Source organism: Schistocerca gregaria, chromosome 1 (genome assembly GCF_023897955.1).
Source record: "Schistocerca gregaria isolate iqSchGreg1 chromosome 1, iqSchGreg1.2, whole genome shotgun sequence".
Taxonomy (NCBI): Eukaryota; Metazoa; Arthropoda; class Insecta; order Orthoptera; family Acrididae; genus Schistocerca; species Schistocerca gregaria.
The window spans coordinates 1,151,918,824-1,151,945,568 of NC_064920.1; the positions used below are offsets into that span (position 1 = coordinate 1,151,918,824).

Below are 26,745 nucleotides of genomic sequence, written 5' to 3' on the forward strand. Positions count from 1 at the left end.
GCATACATTTCACTCTTCTTGTTCCACATTTTTAGTTGTTCATCTTATAATCTCTCTCTCTCTCTCTCTTCCGTTCTGCTGCTCGTCGAAGTCGTTTGCTTCTTGTGACAGATTTATTATTTCATCAAATATCCTCAAACTTTTAATTTCTTCTGGATACAACTCTTTATGATTCCCTTTTCAACTACTGCATCCCTGTTACGCCGTTCATCTGTACACAATTTGTGAATCACCTCTCACTCCCTGTACTTTGTCCTTGGCGTCTTCAGAATTCCGAAGAGGGTAACCGTGCTGACATTGTCGAGAACAGTATCTTGAAATGGGTAATTGTCATTTAGTCATTGTCACCAATTAGTAATAACTGGACCACTTTTATCGTACTTAACACTGGCAATCACCGCAGCGAAGAAAATCGACCGTGTCCTTCGCATGGGAAAATTTTTGTGAACTTTTACCTGGATGGCCGAATGTTTGCTAGCTCTTGAGACTCTTCGGTGTCCCGCATGCCTGTTGGAAGTCTGATCCCACTGTGGCACACAAACGTACGTTGACATGGAAACGTGGGAGGTAGCTCTACAGTAGCAGTAATCCTTGGAGACTTGGTAGCGGGTAGCTGGAAACAAGTCCCTCCTACCTGCCCGAAAGAAAAACATCTTCCAGAAGATAACTGCGATTCACTGGCGAGGCCTTTTGTTAAACAAATCAGAGAGAAAGTAGGGAGAGGAAAGAGGTCCTGTTTGTGCGCGAGGGAGCCAGTCCGTATGTACCTTCCGCGGGCCTCGCGATGCGGTCGGAAAAACAAGCGCCGGGCCTCGCTTTAACAAACTTTGTTGCAAAGTCAACATTTAGGCTCCATCCCGAATTTATAACACGATTATTATTAATAATAGCCCGGAGAGCGGAAAAAAAACAGCGCGGGGCAAACACTGAGGTTTGCCGAGATTTTCTCAAATACCGGCGGCCATGGCTCCGAGTAGCTTCCCTGCAGACAAAAGAAGGAGCATCAAATTTTCTGCCCAAGGCAGAAGGCGGAGCGCGCGCGCGTATCGGCTTTTAAGATAAACCACTCACAAAATGGACGTTTGCTGCCGCTAGTCTGCAAATCGGATCAAATCCTGCGAGAACTCTTCTTTACTCAAGTATGTGAGCCGTTACGGAGAGAGAGAGAGAGAGAGACACTAGATCGCGTGTTTGTGTGTGTGTGTGGTGTGTGTGTGTGTGTGTGTGTGTGTGTGTGTGTGTGTGTGTGTGTGTGTCGGGGAGAAAATGAATAACAACTCACATTTAAGACTTTTATCCATTGTGGATGTGGAACACTGCGACTGTGGTGTGAAAAGGTTTTCAGAAATTACTGCAACCAGTCGCCTTTTATGTAGATGTATTTTATTTAACACATGACCGGTTTCGAGCTGCCTAGCAACTCATCATCAGATGGTATATACATTAGTGGCTTTTTTGTACCCATTGTGTGGGTGGTTGAGTATCTGTGGCTAGACAGAAACGAGAACAAATAATCGCTACATGTGGTACAGTAACACGAAATATTTACAGCATAATTTATGTTTAACGTATAAGAGCAAATAATCACTACATGTGGTACAGTTACACGAAATATTTACAGTTTACTTTACGTTTTGAGGTGTTACTTACAGATAAATCTTTCCTGCAGGTATATATATCTCTTTTAGGGACGTATTTTTGAAACCATTGTGTCTTGTTTTCACAATTTCACAAGTTAAAACTTTCACTAGATGTATATTACTTTTATGAGGCACTATTGGAAACATATATCTTGTTTTTCGTAAACATCGCTGAACACACTTAGCCACAGATACGAATACAGGATTTACAACAATTATAAACAAGCCAAAGATTGCAATATAACTACAGTATCAAAGATTTCAAGTTGACCAGAGGCATTATTAGTCATCACACACACTGACAAGAGATTTGTCTTTATTACATAGAAAATAAATGTAAATTAGCTTAAACTAGTAAATGTTTATTTATAAATTAGCTGTGCAATTTTAACAGGTATATAAAACTAGATTTTTTTACATTATATTTCAGTTACATTTAAGATTATTGGTATTGAGAGTATTATGACAGCTAATTTCTTGCTCCTTCCATTGGCTGATCTTGGCATATGATGTCTGGGATGAGAGGTGATGGTTAACTTGAAATAATAAGTAATGCTTGGTACTTGAAAGGTGTGGAAAAGGAGTTGGCGGTGGGGGGGTGGGGGGGGGGGGGGTGGGGGGGTGTATAGGAAAAGGAGAGGGGGGGGGGTTGAGAGGTGATGTGGAGAGAGAAGAGAGCTGAAGGGGGGGGGCAGAAGTGGTACAAGCTTTTATGTGTGTGTGGGTGGTGGGGGGGGGGGGGGGGGCATTTTGTTTCTGAATGACTGTTTAGTTTTTTAAGTTCAAAGAATCCTTAAAATTCTGAAAGAAGGAGTTATTCGCCAATTCTGTCTGCTCATTTAAAATGGTATGTGGGGAATTATGTTTGTGGGTAAAAATCTCTCTAATTGTTCGAGAAGATCCATCTTGAATCCCTTGTCTACAGTGTGTAGGATTTGAAGGTTAGTTTTAATGTCTGTTATGGAATGTTTTTATCTGCTAGATGGGTAGCAGAAGTGGATCTATTTAAGTTGTTTAGGCGAAGTGCATCAGTCAGTGTGCTCTTTGTATCGGATCTCAAAATTTCTACCTGTTTGCCCTATGTAGTAGCAGGAGCAGCTGTCACATCTTAATTTATATATACCAGATTTTTGGTAGGGTGTGCTGGCTCTTTTGGTGTTGTGGACTATTTTGTTCTGTATTTTGTTGTTAGTGTGAAAACTTATTTTGACATTATGTGGTTTGAATAGCTTAGCAAGTTTGTATGAGATATTGCCGAGAAACGGCATACAAACGAATTTGGTTTCTTCTGCTACTGAGGTCTGGCTTGCTGGTTTTGCTTTGTTAGATATAATGTTTTTATCTGATTTTTCAATTATGCTTGGGTCATAAGCATTGTTTGATGCTATTGTTTTTAATATATTGATTTCATTAATTTTTGCAGTAGGATCAGCTTGAATCTTGTTGATACGGTTAAGTGCTGATTTGAAAAAAGCTAGTTTATGCTGATTTGGGTGGCATGATGTATTGTTTATTATGACATCTGAAGTGGTGGGTTTCCTATATATCTGAAATTTATGTTTGTTGTTGTGATGTGTTATGTTTAGGTCAAGAAAATAGATACCTTTTTGGGTTTGGTGTTCTACTGTGAACTGTATTTTGGGGTGAACATTATTAAGTTTACCAGCTAAGGCCTCAATTTCAGTGGCTGTCCCATCATATAACAACAGGGTGTCATCAACATATCGTTTATAATAAATGATTTTGTCTGTTTCTATTGGGTTTGCTTTAAAGAATTTAATTTCGAGATCATTAATGTAGATGTCAGCAAGAAGGCCAGCTAGACTACTGCCCATTGCTAGACCATCATGTTGAATATATATTTTGTTGTTGAAGGTGAAGTAATTGTGGGACAGCACTAATTCAAGTAAATCCATCAGCTCACAGATTTCCATGTCACTTAACTTTTTATGTTGTAATAAGTTATTTTTTATTATTCGAAGTGTGTCTATTATAGGTATGTTTGTGTACAGGTTGACAATATCAAGGGATGCAAAGTTAGCTGCATTGGGAATGGAAATTTCTCTGATACTGTCAATCAAATCATAGGTGTTTTTTATGGAATAATTGGTTGGGAATGTATAATATTTCTTGAGTATTTCATGCAGTTTTTTAGTCACTTTGTACCCTGGGCTATTTATGGAATTCACAATCGGGCGTATCGGGTGTCCATCTTTATGAATTTTAGGTTGTGATCTAAGCTTTGGTGCTGTAGGGTTCATTATAACACATTGTTTGGCTTCAATGGATGTCAGCAGAAAGTTACAATTTTTTAACATGTCTTTTATTTTAGCTTGGTATTTGGGAGTGGGGTCAGATTTCAACTCAGTTATGTTGTTATTCTTGAAAAATTCTAGGGTTTTCTTAATGTAATCAGACTCGTACATTATCACGGCTGTGCTGCCTTTGTCAGATTTAACAACAAGGGCACTACTGTTTGTTAGCTTTTTGTTAATTTGTTTCAGTGTTGCAGATTCATCATGTTTATTACTATGGAGCCTTTGTGCATCTATGGTTTTCTTTATTATTTTGTTTGCATCATGCGCTAGAGCATTTTGATCATTCTGATCTAGTTTTGATGCTATACATGCTATTTTGGTGTTAGTTATTAGGTCTTTAACACTGTTGTAATCAAGTTTTGTGGCAATATTATGTTTAAGTCCCTTATTTAACAAATTTAATTCTGTGCTATTGAAATTAATGCTTGTTGTGTTAACTACTCTCTCAAAGAATTTATGTTGCACGGGAGGGCATTCATTTGGTGGAATGGGGGATTTTTTGGCAATCAGGAGTGAGAGCTTTTCTTTTTGTTTATGTGCAATTTTCAACATCTCTTTATCCACATTTAGTTGGGTTAGATCTAAGAAATTCGTGATTTGGCTTAGAGTGAGATAGTTGCTTAACTCTAAGTGCAGCATGTAGATGTCCCTGTTTAACAAGTCTTTTCGTTTGTAATGTGATCTAATTTCATTTTTGATCCATACAATTTCACATTTTCTCTTGGCTGCTTGTGCAGATTCACTCTGGTCTTTAACTACAACTCTTATGTAATTAGGAGTTACATTCTCTAAGATACATTGCTTATTAAATTTGATGGCAAGAATAGTTTTCATTAGTTTCACTTTGCACTTCCTGTATTTGTTCATTGTTCCTTTTACCTGGCTAGGTAGCAAAATAAGACTTTTATCCATTGTGGATAAAAGTCTTATTTTGCTACCTAGCCAGGTAAAAGGAACAATGAACAAATACAGGAAGTGCAAAGTGAAACTAATGAAAACTATTCTTGCCATCAAATTTAATAAGCAATGTATCTTAGAGAATGTAACTCCTAATTACATAAGAGTTGTAGTTAAAGACCAGAGTGAATCTGCACAAGCAGCCAAGAGAAAATGTGAAATTGTATGGATCAAAAATGAAATTAGATCACATTACAAACGAAAAGACTTGTTAAACAGGGACATCTACATGCTGCACTTAGAGTTAAGCAACTATCTCACTCTAAGCCAAATCACGAATTTCTTAGATCTAACCCAACTAAATGTGGATAAAGAGATGTTGAAAATTGCACATAAACAAAAAGAAAAGCTCTCACTCCTGATTGCCAAAAAATCCCCCATTCCACCAAATGAATGCCCTCCCGTGCAACATAAATTCTTTGAGAGAGTAGTTAACACAACAAGCATTAATTTCAATAGCACAGAATTAAATTTGTTAAATAAGGGACTTAAACATAATATTGCCACAAAACTTGATTACAACAGTGTTAAAGACCTAATAACTAACACCAAAATAGCATGTATAGCATCAAAACTAGATCAGAATGATCAAAATGCTCTAGCGCATGATGCAAACAAAATAATAAAGAAAACCATAGATGCACAAAGGCTCCATAGTAATAAACATGATGAATCTGCAACACTGAAACAAATTAACAAAAAGCTAACAAACAGTAGTGCCCTTGTTGTTAAATCTGACAAAGGCAGCACAGCCGTGATAATGTACGAGTCTGATTACATTAAGAAAACCCTAGAATTTTTCAAGAATAACAACATAACTGAGTTGAAATCTGACCCCACTCCCAAATACCAAGCTAAAATAAAAGACATGTTAAAAAATTGTAACTTTCTGCTGACATCCATTGAAGCCAAACAATGTGTTATAATGAACCCTACAGCACCAAAGCTTAGATCACAACCTAAAATTCATAAAGATGGACACCCGATACGCCCGATTGTGAATTCCATAAATAGCCCAGGGTACAAAGTGACTAAAAAACTGCATGAAATACTCAAGAAATATTATACATTCCCAACCAATTATTCCATAAAAAACACCTATGATTTGATTGACAGTATCAGAGAAATTTCCATTCCCAATGCAGCTAACTTTGCATCCCTTGATATTGTCAACCTGTACACAAACATACCTATAATAGACACACTTCGAATAATAAAAAATAACTTATTACAACATAAAAAGTTAAGTGACATGGAAATCTGTGAGCTGATGGATTTACTTGAATTAGTGCTGTCCCACAATTACTTCACCTTCAACAACAAAATATATATTCAACATGATGGTCTAGCAATGGGCAGTAGTCTAGCTGGCCTTCTTGCTGACATCTACATTAATGATCTCGAAATTAAATTCTTTAAAGCAAACCCAATAGAAACAGACAAAATCATTTATTATAAACGATATGTTGATGACACCCTGTTGTTATATGATGGGACAGCCACTGAAATTGAGGCCTTAGCTGGTAAACTTAATAATGTTCACCCCAAAATACAGTTCACAGTAGAACACCAAACCCAAAAAGGTATCTATTTTCTTGACCTAAACATAACACATCACAACAACAAACATAAATTTCAGATATATAGGAAACCCACCACTTCAGATGTCATAATAAACAATACATCATGCCACCCAAATCAGCATAAACTAGCTTTTTTCAAATCAGCACTTAACCGTATCAACAAGATTCAAGCTGATCCTACTGCAAAAATTAATGAAATCAATATATTAAAAACAATAGCATCAAACAATGCTTATGACCCAAGCATAATTGAAAAATTAGATAAAAACATTATATCTAACAAAGCAAAACCAGCAAGCCAGACCTCAGTAGCAGAAGAAACCAAATTCGTTTGTATGCCGTTTCTCGGCAATATCTCATACAAACTTGCTAAGCTATTCAAACCACATAATGTCAAAATAAGTTTTCACACTAACAACAAAATACAGAACAAAATAGTCCACAACACCAAAAGAGCCAGCACACCCTACCAAAAATCTGGTATATATAAATTAAGATGTGACAGCTGCTCCTGCTACTACATAGGGCAAACAGGTAGAAATTTTGAGATCCGATACAAAGAGCACACTGATGCACTTCGCCTAAACAACTTAAATAGATCCACTTTTGCTACCCATCTAGCAGATAATAAACATTCCATAACAGACATTAAAACTAACCTTCAAATCCTACACACTGTAGACAAGGGATTCAAGATGGATCTTCTCGAACAATTAGAGATTTTTACCCACAAACATAATTCCCCACATACCATTTTAAATGAGCAGACAGAATTGGCGAATAACTCCTTCTTTCAGAATTTTAAGGATTCTTTGAACTTAAAAAACTAAACAGTCATTCAGAAACAAAATGCCCCCCCCCCCCACACACACACACACATAAAAGCTTGTACCACTTCTGCCCCCCCCCTTCAGCTCTCTTCTCTCTCCACATCACCCTCTCAACCCCCCCCCCTCTCCTTTTCCTATACACCCCCCACCCCCCCCCCCACCCCCCCACCGCCAACTCCTTTTCCACACCCTTTCAAGTACCAGCATTACTTATTATTTCAAGTTAACCATCAACCTCTCATCCCAGACATCATATGCCAAGATCAGCCAATGGAAGGAGCAAGAAATTAGCTGTCATAATACTCTCAATACCAATAATCTTAAATGTAACTGAAATATAATGTAAAAAAAATCTAGTTTTATATACCTGTTAAAATTGCACAGCTAATTTATAAATAAACATTTTACTAGTTTAAGCTAATTTACATTTATTTTCTATGTAATAAAGACAAATCTCTTGTCAGTGTGTGTGATGACTAATAATGCCTCTGGTCAACTTGAAATCTTTGATACTGTAGTTATATTGCAATCTTTGGCTTGTTTATAATGTGTAAATCCTGTATTCGTATCTGTGGCTAAGTGTGTTCAGCGATGTTTACGAAAAACAAGATATATGTTTCCAATAGTGCCTCATAAAAGTAATATACATCTAGTGAAAGTTTTAACTTGTGAAATTGTGAAAAACAAGACACAATGGTTTCAAAAATACGTCCTAAAAGAGATATATATACCTGCAGAAAGATTTATCTGTAAGTAACACCTCAAAACGTAAATTAAACTGTAAATATTTCGTGTAACTGTACCACATGTAGTGATTATTTGCTCTTATACGTTAAACATAAATTATGCTGTAAATATTTCGTGTTACTGTACCACATGTAGCGATTATTTGTTCTCGTTTCTGTCTAGCCACAGATACTCAACCACCCACACAATGGGTACAAAAAAGCACTAAATGTATATACCATCTGATGATGAGTTGCTAGGCAGCTCGAAACCGGTCATGGTTAAATAAAATACATCTACATAAAAGGCGACTGGTTGCAGTAATTTCTGAAAACCTTTTAACTCACATTTGTAAATGGGCTTATGCTTAGATGAATGTTTGCCGTGTACGCTTAATTCAATGATCGTAAAATGTTTAACATATTTGCAAATATGTCATATTAATAATTACGTACTTGCCGTAACCTGCTTCGTGGTGGTAGTTTACTTTATTGGACTAGTTGCGGGTGTTCGCCCGTCATCGGCGGTATCTTGTATGTACTGCTTTTCGCGTATGTCGAAGTCGATGCCTCGTAATAATCATACAGCAATATAATCATATGATTTACATGTATGCAGTCAGCTTAAGAAATTTTAATGAGAATATGTAGCTGCCAGTGTTAGTTGGCGCAGATGCATATATAAATCCCATAATCGCATGATTCTTACGATGCATCGTAAATGCAGCTTACGTTAAATACGTAATTATTTATAAGACATATCCGCAATCTATCTAGGGTGCAGAGCGCCAAATGGCAACTTCAAAGTTTTTTATATAGTTTTTGTGATGAGTTTAAAAAGCAGCCGAAGACGTGTTCTTCAGACAGCCTGTGAGGCGTGTTAGGATGAAACTGCCTGCGGAACGAAAAGGTCAATGTTCGAACACCATCATCAGGTTAACACGAGGTGTATTCAACTTACACCACCTTCGATTTTTTTTCTCGCAAATTAGCGACATCTCTGAAACTAGTGGTATTTCTCAACGTGATCTCCTAATAGCCGTACACACTTTTCACATCATTTCACGGCCGCTACGAACGCTTCTTTAAGAGTCTAGTTTGACCACTGGGAAAATCGCTGCTGCAATAGCAGCTTGGTTAGCGAATGTGTGACCACGGAGTGTGTCTTCCATCGCTGGAAGCAGCCCAAATTCGTACTGAGCGCGACAAATGATTTCAAAGTTGTGGTCACGAAGAAAATATAACGTTGCTTTCGCGAGAGGAGCTGCCGCATTGTCTTCGTGTAGAAGTACACGGTGCAGTTTTTTGCCGCCGTTTTACACGCAGTGCTGTAAGGAGCTTGTTGTTCACGACATCTTTGTAGGATGCACCTGTCACCGTGGTGCTCTTTGTAAAGCAATGAGAAGTGTGTTTGAAAATGGCATCCGTGTTCCATCCATTATCACCGTCGACGAAAAGAATGTCTCATTAAAGCTATCATCACGGGTCGCTATTGACAAAAAAAAGTGCTCTCCACTCATTCAGTGATCCTCCAGAACAACTTTCTCCATTTGCTCCTTACCGTCATCAGACAGACTGGTGAGAGGCCGAGATTGTTTTCGTCTGTCGTCTCACGTTCTGCCTTCTTTGAAGAATCATCAGACACATACGTGACAGCACCACCTCATCTCTCACTCAACTGGTGATATATTTCAGTCGCCGCCACACCACTCAAATGGAGAAAACGAATGATAACACGCTGTTCTTGCAATGAAAACGTCGCCATTTTCAATATCAAATATAGTCCACACCCAAGACGAACCGCAAGTTTCTACCTGGTTCCAGACGTGAGGGAAAAAAATTAGATTGTTAATAACTTGAAGGCATCTCGTAAAGCAATAAAGTTAAGCATGTTCTTGTACCTCCGGAGCTTCATTACCACTCGGCATGTTATTAATTTTGTCACATTATTCTCATTCCAATTAGGCAATGAGAAAGATCCGTCAAAGTCAGAAGCACACACTTCGTTGTCTGATCCTGGAGATGTGAATCACTGAATTTCGTAGATAGTCACAATACCTCTACTCTTGAATCACACGATACTAAATAAAGATAAAATTATGAAACAAACAATTTGCAAGCAACGTGCCAAATGTAGTCCAGTTTATCAAGAAAGTGGTGGATACCACTGGAACCCAATGAAACTCGTTATTTGTGGACAAGAAAGTTAAGAAATCGGTAATAGAATAAATAAGGACTCAGGCCCCCCGCGAACATAGTTTCTTTCATCACATCATTTCTCTGTAGATCTAGTCATAAACAAACTCCCGTAAAACAATTTTGCAGGTGATGTTGTGCGGATTAAATGACCAAAGATTAAATGAACGACATCACTTCCACCAGTCTTTTAGTTTACATGAGTACTAGTGAGCTTCGAGCACTTGCTCATTTGACAGCTAACATCCTGGTGGAATGATTTGGCACACTTAAATTTGCTAAGGTATCGTGCCCACCCGGAAAAAGATAAATGAATATTATAAAAGTAACGTATCAGCTTGGAAGAGAGAGGAACAGAAAAGCCGGCACTCACCTGCGCTGGGGTCGTCGGCGTAGCGGGGTGCGGAGGCGGCGGCTGGTGGTTGTGGTTGGTGGTGTTGTTGTTGTGGTTGGTGGTGGTCGTGTTGTTGTTGTTGATGGGGGTGGTGACGGTGCGCTGGCCGGTGTCGAGCAGCTTGGGCGGCTTCTCGTCGCCCAGCGTCACGGCGCTGAACATCTTCATGTTGTTCTTGCCGGCGTGCTTCATGGCATTCTGCAAGAGAGAAGCACGAGTCAAGTGACGCGTTCTGGCAACCTGCGAAAACCGTCCCCAGCTAGTGGTTGCCTATCTACCGACTTCCAGGGGCAACAAAAAATTTTCAGCATACCATATAATCGTTGAGCGAATTTATAAAATTTCAAATTCTGTCATAATTACTAATTAAGTGGTATACTCTTACGCTAAAGGTTAACACTGTAAGACAGTGATTACGGTTAGAATCTGTGTGTATGTCTTGAGGCAGTGTAACATCTGCGCGGAAATTACTCAAACTATATTCATACAGTAGTTTAGAATGAGAGCCCAACAGATTTTACACAAAACAGTAAAACCTCACCCATCAGGCATGATGTTTTAATGTATTGCTTCTTTACTACTAATTTTATTCGCAACAGATTTTGCAGACAATATCTACATATACCATTCAATTTACATGCAAAACTTTATCATTTTTCGACTCGTAGTTCAAGCGACATGACACAAATATCAAGATGCGTGAAAACTACCTTTGGCTTAAAATGGAGAACAAATTGCCCCAACTACACTCAAATGGTTTCAATGGCTCTGAGCACTATGGGACAACATCTGAGGTCATCAGTCCTCTAGAACTTAGAACTACTTAAACCTAACGACATCACACATATCTATGCCCGACGCAGGATTCGAACCTGCGACCGCAGCGGTCACGCAGTTCCAGACTGTAGCGCCTAGAACCGCTCGGCCACTCCGGCCGGCCAAACAAGAGAGACCAGACGCTAAACTAAGACAGGGTCCACATCTGATTGATCAGCAGTGCATAGTAAACGACAGAGAACCGGAATCGGATGCTGTATCACACACGGGAAGTGAAGACGAGATAAACATAGAAGCACAGCAAAAAAACGAAGGTTCTACAACACTAAATCGAATCAATCTGAAAATTTAACTCTCTACGAAGCTGTTTGTTATACCGTTTCACAGCATGTAATACTATCAGAAGACGTGGCATTTCTTCTTCTTTCACGTTATCAAGTGTGGCTGTATACCAATCTCCACTGTTCCTTAAGTTCGGAAACACATTGCAGCCTAACAGATCAATACATTAAGTGAAGTATTAACACTGTCAAGACAACATATGTAACAGATGTAACCATACACGTAGAAGGTATGAAGGGAAGAACTGCCACATCATATCTAATTCAAATTGCCGTCTCTTGTTTTCTTCCATTACAAACACTTTCAATTTCAAATACATCCACAACCTATTATGTTGGGTTGGGTTGTTTGGAGGAAAAGACGAAACTGCGAGGTCATCGGTCTCATCGGATTAGGGAAGGATGCGGAAGGAATTCGGCCGTGCCCTTTCAAAGGAACCATCCCGGCATTTGCCTGGAGCGATTTAGGGAAATCACGGAAAACCTAAATCAGGATGGGCGGACGCGACGCGGGGTTTAACCGTCGTACTCCCGAATGCGAGCCTATTATGTATCCTATTTATTATCATTGTCTAAGTTAGCAACACGTTTACGAAAACATGTGTATAAACATTTGCACTAATTATAAATATTTTGACTGTTATTTTTGATTTTATCCTCTTGTAAAATTTTCAACAAAAAATTGTTGTAGTAATGAAACTGAATTTGTACGATACAAAGTGTAAAATAACACAATGTACGACCTGCTACATACCAACCGGTTGCAGGTCTTTACACCAGAAGTAAATAAATATGCAGGCTAGTATTAAAATTGTTTCAGTGTCTACAAACAATTAGCAAGTATGGGACACAGTGATTCTAACAGCAATGTGGCCATGTCCTTAAATAAGGCAGCGTGAGATTATGATCAGTAATCTATTCAAGCACTTGCTAGTAGCTAAAGTTTCGTATCATTAGTAAGATCATCAACTGCGGGGAATATTTCCAAATACATTGATAGGCAGTCTTTTTTCACATACGAAGCCTATACGGTGATATCATTATAAACTTTACGTGGCACAACCTGTCGGTACTGCATTTAATATATGCTGATAGGAATCGGCAGGGCCGCTTGTAAGTACAGCTATTAATTACGTTGCGCACATTCAGTGGTATCGCAGTGTTCTAACGTTATCAGTCCCGCGCGCGACAGGTACGGCGGCAGCGTTTAGCTTTGGCGCCGTTTCACTGTCGTTGTTGGCATTAATAATGCTAATCCGCGGAGAGCGGGGTGTGCTGGCGGTGCAGAGTGTTGGCAGCGTCAGCCGGCTTTAATGCGGCGCGGCCCCGGTAACAGGGCGACAGCACGCAGCCGAGAAGGCAGCCGGAGCGGAAGACCGGTTCCACGAGATCAAAGGCATCGGCGATCACACGGGCGGTAAGCGCTCCGTGCCAGCGGGCTGCCGACTCGACTCACTGGGTTCGCCACCAGCGACGGCCCGGCGATAACCGACTGGCGTCTAGGGCTGCCCAGTCTGGTGTGTCAGTGGGGTGCTTCCGTAACAGCGCGCAAAAACGTAACAGGACACGGCGAATGTTCCACTGGACAATTTGAGGTAGGGAACCTGGATCGGAGAAGGCAGCTTAAGGAGATACGGATGTAAATTTGTCTACCACATTGCTGCTTTCCAGCTTACTTCCAACTAACATGCGTACAAGTTCACACGTACCGTGCTGTTTATTTACATGTACATTCTTTATTTGATCAAGGAAACAAGAAGGACGAGCCTGATTACCAGGAAGTAATGACGCAGGTTCTGTTTACTTCACTTGTGCATAGGTGGTGTTGTATCGTGTTTACATTTTACCGTGACAGAACGTGCTATGAATTTACGTCAGACCTATTCACTACTCAGTGCTCTTCAGAGGCGTACAGTAAAATACTGACGAGCAGTACCGGTAATACCGGTACATTACTTCCTGGTCGTTGGATTGAAACTGGAGGTGCCATTCCATGGACTGCGACGTCACCTGCCCTCAGTCCCTTTGGTTATTTCCAGTGGATACGTAGATGGAATTAATGGCCAGACTTGTAGCTGCCTGTGATGTGATTCCAAACACACCCGGGATATTTGTCACGATGCGTCAGAATCTTGTTCGCCGATCTCATACTGGCACTAACAAGGAAGGGAGGGGGGGGGGGGGGGGGAGCGCACGACGTTTGGAACGCCGATTTACTGCAAAATTCGTACACTCGTAGTACGCCACGAGGGCAACAAAACAGTAGCACGTACTTCTCAAGCGTTACTGACAAAATCGCAAGATAATTTCGGTCGTCAAATTTATACCTGTACGTGGCCAAATGGTTTGCGTTCAAGCCCCGTAATCGCTGGATCGAGTCCCGTTCGTTAGTTTTTTTTATTTTTTATTTCTCTAACACAGAAATTTTCTTTACTATTTATATTACAATTGATATAATGAGAAAATACATGTAATTGGGTGAAATTTATTAAATTTGCAATGTTATTTGGCAGTCTACAAATTTTTATTATTACAAATAATAATAATATTCATAGCTATCAACTAGTAAACGACCAAACGCATAACGTGATACTGAACATGTATGCTTCTTACCGGCCGCGGTGGCCGAGCGGTTATAGGCGCTATAGTCTGGAGCCGCGCGACCGTTACGGTCGCAGGTTCGAATCCTGCCTCGGGCATGGATGTGTGTGATGTCCTTAGGTTAGTTAGGTTTAAGTAGTTCTGAGTTCTAGGGGACCGATGACCTCAGTAGTTAAGTCCCATAGCGCTCAGAGCCATTTGAACCTTTTATTTCAAAAGGCTTTCAAGAGTTTTCACATAAAGATTTCGGAGGAATTACTTCTCTTCAGCAAGCCTTCGTAGTATATCGACGTCGGTCAAATCACGTTCGAGTGACAATTGTGATATCCACGTAAGTTTATTCATGAAAATGTTTTTAGAAGAGCGTGTAATATCCTGTGTAGACCACGTCACTCGAGTGTGTGTGTGTGTGTGTGTGTGTGTGTGTGTGTGTGTGTGTGTGTGAAGTGACTCTTATAATGATACTGCCGCGCTGGATTAGGTGAGCGGTTAAGGCGCTGCAGTTATGGCCTGTGCGGCTGTTCCCGGCATAAATTCGAGTCCCCTCGCGCATGGGTGTGTGTATTTGTCCTTAGGTTAATTTAGGTTAAGTAGTGCGTAAGCTTAGGGACTGATGACCTTAGCTGTTAAGTCCCATACGATTTCACACACATTTGAACAATTTTACATTTATTTATTTATTTATTTTTTTTTTTAAATGATACTACTAACACTCACATGAATGCTTCTTTTTCCACAATGTCTCAGAACGGTGTACGTCATTCCTCGGGTGTCAAAAGTGACACGGTGAAGAATATTCACGCAAAAATACAAAGATGACGCTAAAAAAAGGTCATTATTTCCATCCGATAGCTATGCTACCATTGATCTGCGAACCCTGCTAACTGAATCCACCACATCACGTTACATCTACACAGGTGCCCCCTTCTTGTACTACAGTAGCAGCTCAAACAACGGTTTGTGCAATAGGATTCATGGGCGCAAGGAATCAGGAACCGTAACTTGGTTAGTGGTTACGATCGAAAAATATTGCTCATTAAAGCAAATACTAGGCCCGTATTTCCGCTTGTCGGCTTCTGTTTGTGAAGGCAGTTAACGCCTTTAATCCTTTCATCAGCGACACATAAAAGTTGATTGTTATTGACAGCCCGTGAAAGATGTTGCAGAAATCCAGTTAATAAAAAGAAAGAAAAGGTGCCCTACACAATTAAACACAAACGCCCCACGCTCAGCAGTAATTTGTCCAGGAGCAATAGAAGCACTACTAAATGACATTTCACAAGTTTTACAACGGACAAAGGTTTTTACGGCCTCATTCATTTCCATCTAATGGCGTGTTTAAAGGAGATAACAGACTGCTTCAGAATGAGCGAAGCGAAGCCGGCGGGCGAAAGAGGTGAGATTTAGGACTGTCGTCTCCGCGGCGGATTTTTAAATAACGCAAGGATGAGAGCGCTTCCGGCTGAAGTTTCACATAATTAACGGAATTATTAAAACACGTCACGGCCCGGGGCTTACAGAGTGCACGAGCTGCGAGGAACTTTCTCTCTCTCTCTCTTTTTTTTATTTTAAGAATCATTCCCTGGCTCGTTTCACGCAACAGTTGCTTTTAACAGACCATCTTCTCAGAATTAGAGTAATTAATCTTCAAACTTCGCGGCGAGGAAAAAAAAAGTGCACGGTATAGCGAGGTGGCTCTAAGTTTGAATTTTCGTTGCCAGTTGTAAGTGAACGGCGAACATGGAAATGCAAATAATAAATAAATCAGTGCGGCAATGTGAGAAATACAAGGGGGAGTTTGCAAGCTAGGACTATACGATTCTGCTCATACCGTCTGTGGCATTACGGTGTTACGGGAGATGCCCGATAACTATCAAGGGGATTAACATTTTAAGTTGCGGAAGTAGCTTAGCCTGTCTTACATGTATTTTCTCATCATTAGAAACTTTTCTACATGAGCGGGTATACAGAGTAAAAGGCATATTACTACAAACAAAACTACGTCTACTTTGCGTATTCGGGTCGATTCCACAGTGCCATGCCTTGTAGGCGATGACATCTCGGTCGCCAAAAGATTCTAGTCCAGGTAGAGATGCGTTCTCACACCGGACAAATGCGAGTGTAAACCACCCAATGCCAGCTGCTCCAGTTGCTACATCGAGTGAAAAATTAACTCGACATCCACGGAAGAAGATAGGTCCATTAAGAATAACAGATTGTGCAGTCCCCTTTCCTCGAAGTTCACACACACACACACACACACACACACACACACACACACACACACACAGAGAGAGAGAGAGAGAGAGAGAGAGAGAGAGAGAGAGAGAGAGAGACTCTGCCCTTCCTTTTTGTGAGGCGAAACTAGACTTGCAGCAAACACCCCACACAAAATACGCAGAACAATTCTACTATTGGAGTAGCCCACACGGCAAACTGTTCTGCCTCGGAATCGTGAAGCGAAAGCAGCTCAGTGGATATTTACCGGAAGGCAGTTGCCGCATTATGAAGCCATGAATTTTTCATCAGATGGGGTCCAGAGAGTACGACCCGAATGACGCAACAATGGGTGGCAGAACCGTAACCGCGGAATCTACGGCGGATCCGCTCTCGAACAAGTGGCCCCGGGGACAGGCGGAATACGGCGGCCGCTCGCAATCTGCAATCGCGTTTAATAACCGCGCCCTACAAAAAGCCATCACAAGTAAATCACGAAAACTGACCGCCCGAATACGAAAACACCGGAACCAGCAATGTGTTTAGCAGTCGGCCGGAAATGGCGGCGCAATCGGGAAGTTGGCCGGGAAACGCGGAAAATTCGAAATGTACCGCAGCGCGAAATTAAAAAAGCAACACTCTGTGGCCGGGCGGGCAGCCAGTAATGTGCGGGAACGGTCTGCCGCTGGTGAGAGCCATTAACTTACGACCGCAATCGACCAAACGGTTTTTTTTTTTTAAATGGACACCAATATTGCAACTTTCATACGATTGCTCGATAACGCAGCGAAAGAGTTAAGCACATGTTGCAGCTTTACTGAACAGATTTCATCGCCTGAACAGCCAAAATAAAGGAGGATGAGAATTTTTCTTTAGTTCGCGACATTTATGTAAAAATTTCTGAAACATCTTTACTGCATTGCGGAATATACCGCGAATAATCTAAGATCCTGTTTGTCTGTTTACTACCCAGAGGGTTCACAAAAATTTGTTTTGGTCCTCGTAATGAGAAATACGGTGAAGACATCTCAACCACTTCGCTTCGTACTTTGTACATCGAATCAACACATTTAACCAGAACAATAGTAGGAGTTGCAAAACATTAACATTTAACTATCACTATACCATCAAAAACCACAAATCAGATTTTCGTACTTCTTGCTCGCTATGCGCCAGCTATCACTATTAGAGAAAAATTAACAGGTCTTTTGTGTAGGAAATTTAATGTAGCTAAATTTTCTACTGGGATACGTTTTCGCTGGAGGCCACGAGTTTTTAGTTATTCCAGAAAAGCGAGTTTGAAGGTCAGTTTTGTGCGGACTCTAGCGAAAACGCATCACAGAACAAAATTTAACTACACTACTGGCCATTAATATTGCAACACCACGAAGATGACGTGCTATGGCCGCGAAATTTAACCGACTGGAAGAAGATGCTATGATATACAAATAATTAGCTTTTCAGAGTATTCACACAAGGTTGGCGCTGGTGGCGACACCTACAACGTGCTGACATGAGGAAAATTTCCAACCGATTCTCATACACAAACAGCAGTTGACCGGCGTTGCCTGGTGAAACGTTGTTGTGATGACTCGTGTAAGGAGTAGAAATGCGTACCATCACGTTTCCGACTTTGATAAAGGTCGGATTGTAGCCTATAGCGATTAGCATTGACAGTACTTTGAACAGCGGACATTTCAGATGTGCTACGACCCGTGGCTCTACCGTTCATTCGATCCCTGCGAAATCCTACATTTCAGCAGGATAATGCACGACCGCATGTTGCAGGTCCTGTAGGGACTGCTGCCCTGGCCAGCACATTCTCCAGATCTCTCACGAGCTGAAAACGTCTGGACAATGGTGGCCGAGCAACTGGCCCGTCACAATACGCAGTCACTACTCTTGATGAACTGTGGTATCGTGTTGAAGCTGCGTGGGCAGCTGTACCCGTACACGCCATCCAAGCTCTTTTTGACTCAATGCCCAGGCATATCAAGGCCAGAGGTGGTTGTTCTGGGTACTGATTTTTCAGGATCTATGCACCCAAATTGCGTGAAAATGTAATCACATGTCAGTTCTAGTGTAATATATTTGTCCAATGAATACGCATTTATCATCTGCATTTCTTCTTGGTGTAGCAATTTTAATGGCCAGTAGTGTACATTGAATTTCGTGCAAAAGGGTTCTGTCCATTTTTTACTGCAGGACGAATAGTTTGCGAAGAGCGAGCGAGGTGTGGTATATGAAGGCGTTGCGGGTTTCATAAAACCCGTAGGTAGCGGCGGCCCGAATCACTGTGTTTAGCGGTGCGGAATTACGCCGGTCATGAAACCTGGCAGACATTTGGACGGCAGACCGGAGTGTGCTGCTTTCGCAGGAAGCTGGGGGGTGACGGACAGAACAGGGCGGCTCGTCGCGCATGCAGCGGCAGCGGCGGGCGGCCGTGTCGAGTCTCTCACTGTCCCGCCGCTGACGGCTGCCGCAGTATTAATCATCGACAGGCAACGCGCCCTCATCATTAATTCCGGCGCTGTCGCGACTTTTCCCTGTCCGCCCTGGCCGGTGATTTCCGCGCCCCGGCGCGACGACACGCTCGAGATGCTGCCTTTTTAATAGCCCACTGTGTCCGGCTGTCAACCGGCGCGCCAACTTACCCCGCGGAACATCGCCCCGAGTACGGTAGCGTGAAGGAGTGGGACGTGTCAGTCGTGTACGCCGAGGCTAGAGAGATCGTCACCGTTTAGACACGAGATGTTGCGCCGTGCTTCTTTACGGCTTGAATCATTTTGACTGCGAAGCAACGTGACGAAGTCTCCTAAAGTTATACTCAATTTTTAGTTTCGCCCTCGTACGACCTTCTGATGAGTTCTCTCATAAGCTTCACCCGTAGATGAGTCTAGTACAAAACTCGCCGATACGTGTCATCGAGACGCTTCAGTCCGGACCCGCGCTTTTGCTACGGTCGCAGGTTCGAATCCTGCCTCGGGCATATGTCCTTACGTTAGTTAGGTTTAAGTAGTCGTAACTCTAGGGGACTGATGACCTCAGATGTTAAGTCCCATAATACTTAGAGCCATTTGAACCATGTTGAACCCGTTATTTAGCTCGTAACGAATAGCTTTCCAACCAATAATAACCGAAACAAGTTAGGTATCATTCTAGAGTTTTTGAACAAAGCCGTCGTCTAAATCGCTTAGCCTTATTCCATTCAAAATTCTACACAGTATTCTACAACAGGTTTCTACTTTGTTACTGAATGACCAATAATGCCTAGAAGCAACATTTTAAATTCTACGATCCAAAAACAGTGTCTTACCATTGGTGCAAATTTTCTGGAACAGTGTGTACCTTAAACAGACACGGGACACCGTTGCTTGAGCGGCCATTAGAATTTTGCGAGCAATGATGCTTAGAGGCAACGCAAGATAGTTTTCTGAAAAAATGAATGTAAAGTTGTTCGTATAACTGGATACATTTAACATAAGTAATCTGAAAAAATGAATGTAAAGTTGTTCGTATAACTGGATACATTTAACATAAGTAATTTGGTATTTTTTAAAAAATATTCCTGTGTGTCCCAAATAAAGGTTTAATTTAGTTATTTCTTCTTCAAAAGAAAGTTACATTTAGTGGAACATTAAAGGCGTTCCAAATTCAAGTTTTTTGAGGCGGCCCAAAATAACCTAGGCGAGTGCCGGAATGATTTTCCTGAAAACGGCATGGCCGACGTAATTTCCTGTCCTTGAGCTAGACGATCTTGAGGTCCTCTTCGAAGAGCTCGTAGTCGACTAATATGGAGACAGAATGCTACTGTGCTACGGAAACTGAGCGAGTTGCCATTTGGTTAATTATTGTCGCGGTTGTTCCTTTCACTAAATGCACATTAGCTCTGCTAGGACTTCCAACGAGTGCAGAAAAAAATTCCCTTATTTGAAGATTTGAACAACTATTGTCTCCCAATTTTTGTTCCCCATCACTTCCGCGAACACAGACTACACGACAGTATTATACCGACAGATTCCTCTATTTCCACTTCACGTCTATTTTTTCTTTGCGACCACCTTTCTTTCCCGATAAAAATGCAGCCACCGATTGACTCTAAGCTCTCGACATCAGTCACTGCTCGCCGTGAGAAATTTGCGACAGTGTCTGGGGAAATCGACTTTATGAGTAAATGGATTTCTCAATAAGGCAATGAGCGAAAGTGCCTCAGCCGTCTTCGTCAATTTGTCTGACGAGCAGCCGCGCGGAACAAATCCTATGAAGCAGCGCCGCATTACCCAGCCAAACCGACGCATCCTCCGAAAAACCGTGGGGGATGTGGAAGAGGAGGAGGAGGGCGTACAACCGACACTGGTAACAAAGCGCTAAGCTCCATTACAGAAACTCTGCACGGTGCACTTCTGATTCTATTGTCCAGGAGGTACAATATCCCCTGAATAGTGCAAGGTTGAATCACACAGAGCAGTGTAACAGAAACGCCGAACAAGTTTGAGTCGCGCATGTGAAACGGGGGGTTAGTACACAGTCTGAGCACAACTTCGTTTAACATTTCAAACTAGCGAACAGCTAAATGTCCTCTCACCTGCTCAGCTAAATGTCCTCTCACCTGCTCGTCGGCACGCTTCCACTGTGAGCGTATGCGGAGAGAACCCGGACTCTCTCCCTAGACAATTGCTTCCACTTTGCAACTGATTTTACGATCCTCTGCGGCAAGAGTGCTTCCGACAATGCGGCAAGAGTGCTTCCGACAATGCGACTTTTAACACAGAACCTGTTCCTTCATTTCTATCGCGGGCCAGGCTGTTAGCGTTAATGAGCACAAACTACGATTTCTCCACTGATGCAGAGGTTGCCGAGAGACAATGCGCGCTATTTCAACAGGCATTTCGCCCAAAGACAAACAGCCGGCCTCTTCGCTTTAGCTCTGGCCCCTCACCGCCGTTTATTACAGCGCTGGCAGCTAAACAGCCCCGTACAGAAAGCTTCCGAACCGTTGCTTCTTTGTTTAAGATGTTACAAATAACAGGCGGGCTTCTACTCGGAACCTCACCGCTACGAGTTTATTATACGGATGTAGTCACGGCATATTTATAAGCGGGTTGAGAAATAGCTGCAGATTTATTGGAGGGTAAGTGACTTGTTTCTTCCAACTGGTTAGTCGTCGCCAAACCTCATACCTTTTTCCTTCTCCTGTCCCCCCCCCCCCCCCTCTCTCTCTCTCTCTCTCTCTCTCTCTCTCTCTCTCTCTCTCTCTCTCTCTCTCTCTCTCTCTCTCACACACACACACACACACACTCACTCACTCACTCACTCACTCACTCACTCTCCTGTTGCTACAAAACTTTTCCCATCTTCAGAGGGATGCTTCCCAATGTCCTTCTGAGATGAGGCATGCTGAAAAGTTTTCCGTGAGGAAAACATTTCTGCAGGGAGCCCTTTGTATCTCAAACTGCGCTCAAAGTTACGAAAAACATTGTCGTACGCAATACAAACGCGTTTAGCGCTTGTTACAATCGTTTTTAAACCACCAGTAACAAACTGCACCACAAAAATGAGACTGACAAGAATGTGATGTTTGCAGTTGAATGTTAACGTTGCAAGTCTTTGTAAGATTTTATGTTCTGCAGTTACTAACTGCGATTAACCTCAAAAATGAATGTAATTAACTGCAAGAGAAGGTCAGTGCACCCTTCTTAAAATATTTTATTACAATTTGCTTCCATAACACACCGTTAATTTATTTAAATCAATTACTGGATTTTTTTAGAGAATTTGATGGTGGCTGTATGCCAAAATATGAAATAGGAATCAAATAGGCTTAAAACACATCACACTCAGAAATCGAAATATACAATGGTTATTCCAAAAGTAACTTCCGATCGATGCCGAAATGGAAAAAAGCAGTGAAAATCCGTCGAAGCCTTGCACAGTTATCTCTAGTGTGCTCGTCGATGGCATCACGTTGCTCTTTTCAGTTCTGAGCGCACAGTGAGCCCGTAGAGATGCCTAGAAAATGGAGTATCTCATGAAGTACGAGTGCCTAGTGAGAGATTTCACCCATGTAACTTAAGTATCATGCCTTTCCACGCTCTCTGCAAGTACAATGAAAAATGCTCCTGCTGCGTTTTCGATAGGAAGTGTGTGACCACACGCAATACAGCCCGTAATTACCTCCCCCTGATATTCATTTCTGCTCATATGAACCGGTGGCTGTGCAGACAACGTCTTGGCACAGACAACGAGCTGCATACCAGTCTAGAGAACTGGCGAAAATCACAGGCGGCTCCGCGTTCTACGACAAGGCTTTTGAGAAGTTGGTAAAACGCTATGACACGGGTCTGAAGTCGGGGCAGCGAATGTGCAAAGAAGTAGATGGAAAATGCAACTAACAGTTGCAAATAGAACATTTTTTATTTTCACAGTGGTTTCCATTTCGCGACCGATCGGACTTTGTTTTCCGAATAGTCCTCGTACAATGCGAAGACGATCGTGGATTGTTGTTCGACTCATGTTCGGCGTTACAGGGATTCAAACCCCCGTCTGCCATTCCAGATTTGGGTTTTCCGAGGTTTTCGTAAACTGCTTATGGATAACGGTTCTTTCGAATAGTAGACAGCCGATTCACTTGTCCAATCTCAACTTCTTTCTCGCCGCTAATCCGTTACTGTTTAGTTTATGTGATATTTATTTCCTTCGCTGAAAAATTGTGTAACAGTGCAACATGATTTTCATATGTATAGGCTTATACCTACACGACAATAACGTATTTCCTATTATTACAATATTAACAAGCGTTACTAGGAGTGATCTAGTTACAAGTCAACGTAACTACATGCAAAATGGGAGTTTCGCAACTCATTTCTGATTCTGACAAGAAGCAGTAAAATCCATGAGCGAGTGGCGTTGTTAAAGATGTACGAAACCGCACGGCCAATCAGAAAGTCAAACCGATTGCCCGATGAAAGTTCCGAGGAAGTGTATCCGAAGTAAATCCGATTTTAATTATAACTGCGGACGATGCTCTACTTTCACACAGTAAGTTATCGCCCTTTTCGAAGGAAACCCGGGGAAAAACGGGCAAAAGGCAACTCGCGAGAGCGGGGCGACGCCAGGAATTAAATCGGAAGAGAGCACAAAGGAGAATATTATTTAACGATCCCGCTCATCAAAGAGCATAAAAAAGCTAACTCCGGCGCGGAGGGTTTAATGTATTTGGCTTCACGGTCGCTGAGCAGCGGAGTACCGCTCCTACTGGTCTTTTTTTTCCCCCTCCTTTCCTCCCTCTCCAGTTCTCTTTTTCCTTCTTCTTCTTCTACTTCTTCTTCCCTTCTTAGCGAGCTCTCTGCCCCCCGCGTTCCTCTCCGTCTTTTTTACTGGCGCCGAGAGCCGAAAGGCAAGTCCACGGCAAACAGGTTCAATCGGTGACTCGCAATCTCTCAAATCGGTTTCGATTAATTTCGTCGGCGGGAGAAGAGGCAGGCAGCGCGGGGCGAGCAGTACGTGACTTCTTGAATGGGAGGCGGCAATCCATATTTATGAGCCGGCAAGCATCCATCAGAAGGCGAGCACGGTGGAATCCGCTCCCGGTCGCCGATAGAGCTTCAGTAAGCAGCCGGCGGATTCTGCACCGCCGCCACAATTAACACCGCAGTCGCTAGGTGTCGGCGAGGCGATAGAGAGAGAAGAAAAAAAGAAACTTAGGAAAAATGAATCAATCAGTGGGCGCCGCAAGCGTGGAGTGGGGGACGGGGAGGATGCACCGCGCAGCTGTGTTCGCTCAAGATTATCTCTGATTTATCTGACGTAATTCATGCGTGATGAATCGACAATTTATGGGTAATAATTGATCGCTGTTACTTACGGGAGCGAGGCCCCACGGGCGCTGTATTAGTAGTCTGCTAATGGTGATGGCGGTGCAGAAAGCTAATTCTGATACTGGATTGCAAATTTATCAAAATGGACTAGACTTTCGTCGTTAACGCTTCTACAAGATCGTGAACTACATTTTGCTATTAGCTCACCTGTCGAGCGTGTGCCCCATGTTACCTGAAGATAAAAAAGTGGAAGTTTCACTTTTCTTTTCTTACATATGTACCGTTTCTGTGTCGGGGTGTACGATTCACCCTTGTGTATTAACTTCAGCCTAACGTTCGACGTTGGCTTGCCCATGGTACCTCCAATAACTTACAAATGAAACGTGTATTAATTCATGAGGAACAGACCGATTGGTGATTTCAGTAATCAGTGTCGTGTCAGTTATTTACATTACTTACATACGAAAGCGATTGTCCAAAAACCTCCTTGCGAACCCTAATTTCTGACATCCTATCTTCGTGTTTCTTACGCGAAATATACGTTGGCGGCAGATGAATTGTTCTGCAGTCAGCCTCAAATGCCAGCTGCCTACACGTGAGACTTTTCCTTCTCTAACCCATGGAGGGTTAAATGACGAAGAGAAAAAGCACATTCAAGGTCAATATGTTTGAACGGCGAAATAGCACCGCAATGCCCAAGCTAAGAGAGTATCGGCAAGTCTCAATCCCAAATTTAATTTTTTTTATTTTCCCTGCCGTTGTCATACCGCAAGTGGGTGTGGAAGAGTAAAATCTGCCTTTTTGGAACGTACGCTATCGGAATTTTAACAGTAACCCTCCCCATGAGACACAACGCCACTTATGGAGCATCTGCCTCTGGCGTTTGACGAACATCTTCGTGACGCTCACCCATTAACTGAAGGAAATAGTCTCGATCGTATTCCTTCTCTTCCCTCAGGGATCGCAGACTCACGGGCAAACCGTAAGAAGAGTACAAACGATTTTTTTGTGTGTCACATTCGTAACCAGATGAATTAAATTTTTTTCGGATTCTTTCAGCGAATCTCTGACTGCTACCTATTTTTCCTACAGCTAGCGTCAGCTCGCCAACGGCCTTACCGCAGTGATAACACCGGTTCCAGTCAGATCACCGTAGTTAAGCGCTGTCGGGCGGGACTAGCACTTGGATGGGTGACCATTCGGTCTACCTAGCGCTGTTGGCAAGCGGGCTGCACTCAGTCCTTGTGAGGCAAACTGAGGAGCTACTTGATTGAGAAGTAGCGGCTCCGGTCTCGGAAACTGACATATGGCCGGGAGAGCAGCGGTGTGCTGACCACATGCCCCTCCCTCCATATCCGCATCCAGTGACGCCTGTGGTCGAGGATGACACGTCGGCGGCCGGTCGGTACCTTTGGGCGTTCATGGCCTGTTCGGGAGGAGTTTTTAGTTTTTTAGTGATAGCTCGGCTGAAGTCCTGAGTGAATTAATGCTAATCATCAATCATTGGCTTTTCGCTTACTGCCAACATCTATCCGTAAAATATAGTTAAGTTCCAGGTTTTGTTTTGATGGTTCCAGTAGATGAAACGTCGTAAGAGATTAAAATTCGTATTGATCACTGACGCATTTAAGAAATTTATTGCCTTTAGTAATTTTAGTATGTGGCGACACTTAAAAAAGCTTTTGCTGCAGTTTTTCTTGGCTTTGGACATCGCAGTAATATTCAAGCATGAACTACAACTCTTTCGAACATAAAGCAACAAACCATTAAACACTAGATCGCGTGTTAGTCCAGCGCCACCTACCGAGTACATTGTGTACGTGAAGAGCCGGCCAGCTGAGAAACCGCCGGTCGCCAGAGGCCGAGTTAATCCATGACTTCCTGTCGCTGCCTGACCCTCTCATGACTCCCACTGCCGACCGCAGCGCAGTGCGAGTCGAGCACCAGCCGCTGGGAGCTGTACAGTAGTTCCGTCCCTATAGACATCCGTAAGCAAAAGTCCTCTTGTGAAGCATACAAAAGCTTGGAGATTATTTTCAGACGCGGCAGTACAAACTAACGGGGTGGCGAATTAAGAAGGCGAGCGCGGAGTGAGCAGCAGCGGCAGGTGTGAGGAACAAAAAGCCAGCCAGAGATTAGGGGCGGCCGTTTACTTTGCCGGCATATTTCACGGTCGGCGGAGCACGCGCGCCGCCGGAACGTAAACAAAGCTGCCGAGGACAGTGGGCGGGGGAGGGGGAGGGGGAGGGGAGGGGACGGCCAGGCCGTCACGCGCCACCGCCCCCGCAGATGCCATTTCACGCCCCCACACGCCGATTGCTACGCTTTTCTTATCACCGCTTCCACCGG

The 26,745-nt window shown here is 42.5% G+C and overlaps 1 protein-coding gene and 1 pseudogene across 3 annotated transcripts in view; one reads left to right on the forward strand and one right to left on the reverse strand.

Annotated features, from left to right (window-relative positions):
• LOC126284061 (autism susceptibility gene 2 protein) overlaps positions 1-26,745 on the reverse strand; it is a 633,203-nt gene that overhangs the window by 312,196 nt on the left and 294,262 nt on the right. For all 3 annotated transcript variants that reach the window (XM_049982668.1, XM_049982679.1, XM_049982658.1), the window contains exon 2: positions 10,623-10,841. In XM_049982668.1, coding sequence (XP_049838625.1) covers positions 10,623-10,841 — 219 coding nt within the window. The remainder of the gene's footprint in view (positions 1-10,622; positions 10,842-26,745) is intronic.
• Positions 25,502-25,619, forward strand: LOC126288368 (5S ribosomal RNA; annotated as a pseudogene).